The sequence below is a fragment of the Mastomys coucha genome, unplaced genomic scaffold (assembly GCF_008632895.1).
Source record: "Mastomys coucha isolate ucsf_1 unplaced genomic scaffold, UCSF_Mcou_1 pScaffold3, whole genome shotgun sequence".
NCBI lineage: Eukaryota > Metazoa > Chordata > Mammalia > Rodentia > Muridae > Mastomys > Mastomys coucha.
The window spans coordinates 41,163,070-41,171,450 of NW_022196909.1; the positions used below are offsets into that span (position 1 = coordinate 41,163,070).

Genomic DNA, 8,381 nt, shown 5'->3' on the forward strand with positions numbered 1-8,381 from the left:
AAATCCGCCTGCCTCTGCCTCCCAAGTGCTGGGATTAAAGGCGTGCGCCACCACCGCCCGGCTCCTCTCAGATTCTTAACCTGTTCATGTTCTTTCTCTCTCTTAAAAACAAAACAAAACCTGTAAGTTCTGTTTGTGTTGGTCAGGTCCTGCTGAGCGCGAGGTCTGTAGTCCATTTCTGGCACTAGAGGAAGCCACTACCACTCATTTCTTCCCGTGGGTTGAGAGCTGCCCTTTCTAGTCCTTGTCTTTCTTTTTTGTTATTTGTAGGTTGAGGCGGCTTAGAAACAGGACAGCTCACCAGATGAAGGTCCAGCACTTCCACCAGCAGCTGCTCAGGTTTGTCAGTCCTTCTCACTGTTTGAGCTGTTCCTGCTTGGGTACTGCATATGGGCTCATGGTGATCTGCCCCTTCCAGTAATGCTGCATGGGCACCTCTGGACCTGCCGTCCTTCGTGGCTGAGCACCTCCCCGTGAAGCAGAAGCGAATATTTTGGAAACTGGTGCTGGTGTTGCCTGATGCAGAAGAGCAGACTCCAGAGAGTCCTGGCAGGTGAGCAGTTTTCTGTGTGGGGAGTGTGGAGACTGACCCTGAGAAGCACTTTGCTATTGAGAGTTGCAGGCAGGCAGGTTTTTTGTGGGGGTGGACACTAAAGGTTTATGTCTCAGTGTATTTTACTCATGCTATTTATTTAGATTTTTAGCGTTTTTTCCCACATACTAGGCATTATTCCATGTAAGTCCAAAAGCTTTAGGAGTTGAGGATTATGTAAACCTATGGTATGGTATCCTAATTAGTGTGTGCTTTATTTAAAAGTCTGGCCAGCATGTATATTTGTGCACCTCGTGCTTGCAGTGCCCACAAAGGCCAGAAGAAGGCATCAGACCCTCTGGAACTGGAGTTAGCTGCCATGTGGTTGCTGGGAGTTGAACCCAGGTCCCTTGTAAGAGCAGCCAGTGCTCTTTACTGCTGAGCCATCTCTCCAGCCCTGAGGAATATTTGTTTGCTTTGCATGTGCACCTGTGTACCACAGGGTATGGTGGGTCAAAGGACAGACTTGCACAACTCTGCTTTCAATCTTCCTAGTGCTGTGACTCATCAGTGTAACTCCTCACACTGTGGTGACCTCGACCATAAAACTGTTTTCATTGCTGCTTCATAATGGACATTTTGCTGTTGTTCGGAATCATAAATATGTGTTTTCCAATGATCCCTGTGAAAGGTTTGTTCAGTCCTCCTAAAGGAGTTACAACGCAGAGGTTGAGAACCACTGCCTTACACCATCTGCATTCTAGGGATAGAACTCAGATTGGCAAGCTTGGCCGCAAGTGTCTTTTATCTACTGAGCTGTCTCACTGGCCTAGTATCAGAAGTTTGATTCTGTAAAATAGGTCAGTTGTGGTGGTGATGATTGTTTTTTGAGATAAGATCTCACTCCACTATGTACCCTGACTGGCCTGGAACTTGCTATATGGATCATGCTGTCCCCAAATACAGATCCAGCTGTCTCTACCTCCAAATTGCTGGCATTAAAAGTGTGCACTAACACACCTTACTGAAATATATATTTTTAATTCCAGGATTTTCTATAGCTCAGGGTCCTTTCCTTTTTGGTTTAGTTTTAAATTTTATTAGAATGAGCCAGTTTCACACCTGTGCTTTCCACTTACCCAAACAAATAACCCAGTAGAGGTTCAGCCTCCATTGTAAAATAATGACCTGCAGGTGAGTTTCTGTTTCTGGGACCCTGTATTTCTCTTTGTTTTCCTAAAGATTAATTTTTTGTTTTTTTTTGAGACAGGGTTTCTTCGTGTAGCCCTGGCTGTCTTGGAACTCACTCTGTAGACCAGGCTGGCCTCGAACTCAGAAATCCGCCTGCCTCTGCCTCCCAAGTGCTGGGATTAAAGGCGTGCGCCACCACCATCCAGCTGAAGATTTCTTTAAGTCATTTTAAAATTAGACATTCCCTCAGACATTACTTTCTTTCATCTACAGAATACTAGAAAACTGGTTAAAGGTCAAGTTCACAGGAGATGACAGTGTGGTGGATGACACAGGAGATGATGCCGGTGACATCCAGACCCTCTCAGTCTTTAATACGCTCAGCAGCAAAGGGGATCAAACCGTTTCTGTCAACGTGTGTATAAAGGTGAGTGGCAGTCACTTCGTGTACTCATCTCTCCTCAGATGTCACTGAAATTATCAATTACTGTTTATTCTCAAAAGTGGTTTTAAATGATTCTGAGATGATCAGAAGTGAATGCCACTGTCTGTTTTTCTTTACATCCTGATTAATATGCCACAGCCATCTACTTGGTGGAAGGTTTTCGTCTGTATATAGGAGAGCAATGTATCCACTTTCCGTCTGGTTACAAATGGCAGATATAATCCCCTGTTTAAGAGGGGAAGTTTATTTTTGCTCATAGTATTGAAGGTTTCAGTCCATGACTGACGCCCTTGTTGCTTCTCTGAGGAAACCCACAGCAGAAGAAGACTGAACACTTGACAGCCAGGACCCAGGCGAGGAGGCTGGCAGCCCACAGCCCTTCAAAGTCACGCACGTCCCAGAGACCTCAGAGCTCCACACAGCCCACCTCTTCCGTATCCCTCCAGGTCCCAGTCTGCCAAGCTGGAGGCCGACTAGTAAACACATGGCTCCTGAGGGCCAGACTATAGCAAGCACTGAGAGGGCCAGACTACAGCAAGCACTGAGAGGGCCAGACTACAGCAAGCACTGAGAGGGCCAGACTACAGCAAGCACTGGGAGGGCCAGACTATAGCAAGCACTGGGAGGGCCAGACTATAGCAAGCACTGGGAGGGCCAGACTATAGCAAGCACTGAGAGGGCCAGACTACAGAAGCACTGAGAGGGCCAGACTGCAGCAAGCACTGAGAGGGCTAGACTACAGCAAGCACTGAGAGGGCCAGACTACAGCAAGCACTGAGCCTTGGCTGCCACACACCTGAGAATGTGCTACAGTCTACATTCTTCCTTCTGTTTTATCCATGGCTTGACTCAGGGTGCCACCTCTACCCAGACAGCATGCCTTAGACCCCTTTTTGTTTATGGGGAGCACTCATCCCTGCTACTGTCTATCCCTCCTGTAGCGCTTTGATCTTGACAGGTTTCTTCATCCTTATGCCATTTAAGCACAATAATCCTAATATTTCTATTTATCCAGAGAGAGAATTAAAGTTCCCAACCCCGTGTATTTCCCATGTTGTGGCTCTGCTTAGTAGGCCCTTGGGGTTGAAGTAAATCTGTGCATATAGTCTTGGAACAGTGGCTGGTGCTTGTCTGGTGTTGGTGTTGGTGATGGTAACAGTACCTTTTCTTGGTTTGCCTGATGTGTCCTTTAGACGATTCTAAAAGGACATGGGGGGGCTTTTCTGATTGCTTTCCTCTCTGAAAGTATACTTAGTTTATTCTCTCCTACCCCCTCCAACCCCCCTCCCCTACTTTCTGCTTTTTCTTGTTTTGTTTTGTTTTTTGTTGGGCTTCTCTGTGTAGCCCTCACTGCTCACTGTCCTGGAACTTGCACTGTAGACTAGGCTGCCCTCAAACTCAGAGATCCACCTGAGTGCTGGGACTAATGGCGTGTGCCACCATGCCTGGCCCAGCTTTGTCTTTGAAGGGCTGTCCAGGGCACAGTGAACACATGGTAAATGGAGCACTTGCAGTTGTCCTTGCTGAGGCAGACTGTCTCCTCTGTCATGTCCTCTGGTACATTCACCCTGACATCTTGTTGCAGGTGGCTCGTGGCACCCTTAGTGACAGCGCCCTTGATGCTGTGGAGACCGGGAAGGACCTGTTGGGAGCCAGTGGGCTCATGCTGCTGCTTCCCCCCAAAGTGAAGAGTGAGGATGTAGCGGAGGAGGACCTGTACTGGCTGTCGGCTTTATTGCAGCTCAAGCAGCTTCTCCAGGCCAAGCCCTTCCAGCCTGCCCTGCCACTGGCGGTCCTCATGCCCAGCTCCAGAGGAGACTCCGCCGGGAGGGCGGTCGAGGATGGTGTGTAGAGGAAGCCCAGTTCTGCTCCGGTTCCTTCAGAAGTGGGCGGGGCTTGAGTGTGATGGACGGCAGCACAACAGTGTGGGGACTTTGGGGATAGAGCCTTATGTGTTTTGTCCCCAGTGTGGATGACCAAGACTAGCTTGGGGTGTGTCACAGCATGTGCAGATGAGTATTATTACATGGGACCTTCCTGTTTCTCTTAAAGGGCTGATGTTACAAGATTTGATTTCGGCCAAGCTGATTTCAGATTACATTGTTGTTGAGATTCCTGATTCTGTTAATGATTTACAAGGCACAGTGAAGGTAAAATTCATCCTCTTTAAAGGTCTGTTAGGGTACTTGTTGGTTTCTCTCCCTTTCTATCTTGAGTGTTATCTAAGTGCTTAGCATTGCTGTCTGGGTTTTGAGACAATATCATGTAGGGCAGGCAGACCGACCTCACGTTTGCTAGGCAGTCAGGGCAAGCTGTAGGTGCTGCCGGCTCTTCCTCTGCTGAGTCTAGGCATGCACTGTCCTGTCCAGCTTACGTCAGTGATTTCCATTTCACTCTTATGCTTTATACATATATATAACTTTCTAAATATACAGACAGGAATAAAAATAAAATTTAAAAAACACCCATAGTTATGCTTTCAGTAATACATTAAATTAAATAAATTTTTTAGCTTTGCTTTTATGAATTTAAAATGACCATCTATATCCTACATCTGAATGTCCGATTTACCTAATTATTTTTTTAGAATGATCGTTTTTACAAAATGTAAAGAAATAATATTACCTTAGATTTCCTGAAAAGGTCTGCTGAAAATGGTTTAGGAAAAGAAGTGTACGGATTACATATGGCCTGAGGCCATAGCTCGGGGGTACACTCCCACTTGACTTATAAGAAGGTCCTAGGTTATATCTCCAGCACTATATGAAAACCGAACCAAAGCTGCACAGGAGGCTACGGTTGTGGCAATGTGTGAGGAAGTGTCGGGACCTTCAGCACAGCCGCTAGTTCTGGGAGTAAGAGGGTGTGGCTCTGCTTCTATGGGTGGTGAGGAAGTCCTCATGAGGTCCTTGGTCATTCTAGGAGGGCTCTGCAGGCTCCATTTACTAGTTAGAGAAGATGCATGGACGCTCAGTGGTGCCTCTGTGAGGCACATCAAGAACCCAGACTCAAGCACAGACAGGGTTTGTGCCCTTACCTGCAGTGACTGGGATTTTGTTCTTGGGGCATTTTCCTAAAACAGCCATGGGCAGAGTGCTAAGCTAAGCCCCTGTAGAACAGTACTTTTTAAAATGAGTGTGCATTGTTTTAGCAGCTCTCCCCCGACTGTCTTGCCCCTCAGGTTTCTGGAGCAGTCCAGTGGCTGATCTCCCGCTGCCCTCAAGCCCTAGACCTTTGCTGCCAGACCCTTGTTCAGTATGTTGAGGATGGGATCAGCCGTGAGTTCAGTGGTCGGTTTTTCCACGACAGGAGAGAGAGGCGCCTGGGTAGCCTGGCCTCCCAGGAACCTAGCACCATTATTGAGTTGTTCAACAGTGTGCTGCAGTTCCTGGCCTCTGTGGTGTCCTCTGAGCAGCTGTGTGACATCTCCTGGCCTGTCATGGAATTTGCTGAAGTGGGAGGCAGCCAGCTACTTCCTCACCTGTACTGGAACTCACCAGAGCATCTAGCTTGGCTGAAGCAAGCTGTGCTGGGGTTCCAGCTTCCACAGATGGATCTTCCACCCCCAGGGGGTATGTACCCACCCTGAGGGAGGAGTGGAGGGCTAGCCTCCTATTCTCCTTGTTTTAGAGACACTATACCAGGGGGTGGGTTCCAGTGTGAAGTCTACAGTCCACTTCTACTGTGTACCTATCTGCATCAACCTTTGGGTTTCTGGGTTAGGATAAAACAGGATTTTATGGAGTGGGAGCTGTTGTCCTTCTCCCAGGACAGTCCTGAGACTGTCCCACAGGTCCCACTTACCAGAAGAGATAAGCTAGCTAAAAGGCGTGAGACTTCTGTGACTGCCTGTGAGCTGCTGCTGGCCCTGGTGGTACCATAGCACTAAGTGCTAGTGTAGGTCACTGTGCCTTTAAAGCCTGACTGTGCCCTCTGTGCCTGGCGTGGGGGGTTGGGGGCTGAAGCCTCTGGGCTGTTTGATGCAGACTCCACAGGTAGCCAAGGCTTACTCAGATCTGGTGCTGCAAGGGCTGCTCTTTCCTAGGTTAATGGCACAGGGAAGGAGGGAACCTGCTTGCTATTTGGCTGGCAGAGCTTGGGGACTTACCCACAGTAGCCCTCTACTAAGAAAACAGCGTTACTGTTACTCTTATTTCACCTTCACTGATTGTTGTCAAACCTGTACCTTTCTCTGCAGCCCCCTGGCTCCCTGTGTGTTCCATGGTCATTCAGTATACCTCCCAGATTCCCAGCTCAGGCCAGACACAGCCCGTCCTCCAGTCCCAGGTGGAGAACCTGCTGTGCAGAACATACCAGAAGTGGAAGAGCAAGAGCCTCTCTCCAGGCCAGGAGTCAGGGCCTTCTGTGGCTGAGATCCCGTGGGATGACATCATCACCTTATGCATCAATCATAAGCTGAGGGACTGGACACCCCCCAGGCTCCCCGTCACCTTAGGTAGTTGTCCTTCAGTGTTTGGGGGCTGAAAGTCATGAGACTTTCCTAGGCTAATTTTACCAAAAGAGGGAAGTGGGGTTTTAGTTAATTAGTTAGTTAGCTAGTTTGTTTATTTTAAGTAGGGTCTCCTTGTGTAGCTCTGGCAAGCCAAACAAGCAAAACCATCTCTACTCTTTAGTTAAAATTAGACCAGGAAAGTCAGGAACTTTGTGAAGCACTAAGGTTTGACTGGGCATGGTGGTCCATGTCTTTAATCCCAACACTCAGGAGGACCTCTGTGAATTTGTGGCCAGCCTGGTCTACCAAGCAAGTTATAGGACAGCCAGGGACTATATAGAGAGAAACCTTGTTACAAAAAACACAAGCGAGGCCAGGTATATTGTGCATGCCTTTAGTTCCTGCACTAAGGATGCAGAGGCAGGCAGATATCCGAGTTTGAGGCCAGCATAGTCTATAGAGCATGTTACAGGACAGCCAGGGCTACACAGAAAAACCCTGTCTCAAAAAAACAAACAAACAAAAAAGCAATCAGAAAAAGGTCCTAGGAGAGCATAGCTTCCCTCCCCTGGACTAGGCCTAGGTTAGCTCTTAGAGGAGATTCTACAGCTCTGAGAGTTACTCCTAGCCCCTCCACAGGCTGCATGAGTGCATGTCCCATTCAAGCTCAGAAGTTACATTAGCGAGGTTTGCCCTTAAATAGGTGGGTTTAAGCGAATATCTGTTGCTCCTTATATATCTGATTTCTAAAAATCTGTTCTTGTACTGTTTTCTCAGAGGCGCTGAGTGAAGACGGTCAAATATGTGTATATTTTTTCAAAAATCTTTTAAGAAAATACCATGTTCCCATGTCATGGGAACAGGCCAGAATGCAGACCCAGAGGGAACTGCAGCTGAGTCAAGGACGGTGAGGCCTATGTTGAGTGTGCTCTCTGTCTCTGTTCTAAACTGCTGGGCCGTGTCTGGACCACAACCCCTGTCCTGTCGTAGACCAGCTCTGGCAACCCTGCAAAGCACGAGTCGTCCCCACAGCATGGACACTCCTTAGGGCAGTTGCAGGCACCACTTTCCATTTACCAGATGAGCTCAGGTCAACCCTAATTGGAGAAGGCACATAAAAAAGTTGGAATCTCATCTCCTAAACCCAGTTCATAGACACCTAACGCAGCACCTGTACCCTTTCCCCCGGAAGAAACTGTGTCAACAAGAGAACTCTGTTAATATCATTTGCTGCTACAGTAGAAAAGCCAGGTGGTCATTTCAGTAAGTGTTAAAATAATTTAAAATATTTATCTCACATATGTGGTGGTTTTGCCTACATGTAGACCAATGCACCACTTGTGGGCCACCATTGTATTCCCTAGAACCAGAGTTACAGACAGTTGTGAAGTTCTGGGAATAGGGTTCTCTTGAAGAGCAGCAGCCAGTGCCCCCAACAGCTGACTCAGCTCTGTAGCCCCCAAAATTAACTTCTTAAAGCTTAAACTCAGGGTTCGACGGGTGGCTCAGCCGGTCAGGGTACTTGCTGTTCCCGCCTGGCAACCTGATTTGAACTCTGGTTATCTATTTACAGTTGGAAGGAGAGACCTGACTCCACACAATTGCTCTCTGACCACTACGTGTGCACTGCCCATGGCACTAGGCTGCTCTGGTAGTTTCTTGTCTATTGCTGTGGTAAAATACTCTGGCAAAAGAAACCTGGGGAATGAGCCTGAGCTTCTCACTGTGGGAGTCAGAGCAGGAACCTGGGGAATGAGCCT

At 47.9% G+C, this 8,381-nt stretch overlaps 1 protein-coding gene across 5 annotated transcripts in view; it reads left to right on the forward strand.

Moving 5' to 3' along the window:
- The window catches only part of Mcm3ap (minichromosome maintenance complex component 3 associated protein), a 42,862-nt gene that overhangs the window by 28,673 nt on the left and 5,808 nt on the right, over nt 1-8,381 (forward strand). For all 5 annotated transcript variants that reach the window (XM_031348780.1, XM_031348779.1, XM_031348777.1 and 2 more), the window contains exons 19-26: nt 271-339; nt 419-553; nt 1,997-2,150; nt 3,754-4,012; nt 4,221-4,318; nt 5,350-5,740; nt 6,367-6,624; nt 7,399-7,528. In XM_031348780.1, the coding sequence (XP_031204640.1) occupies nt 271-339; nt 419-553; nt 1,997-2,150; nt 3,754-4,012; nt 4,221-4,318; nt 5,350-5,740; nt 6,367-6,624; nt 7,399-7,528 (1,494 nt within the window). The remainder of the gene's footprint in view (nt 1-270; nt 340-418; nt 554-1,996; nt 2,151-3,753; nt 4,013-4,220; nt 4,319-5,349; nt 5,741-6,366; nt 6,625-7,398; nt 7,529-8,381) is intronic.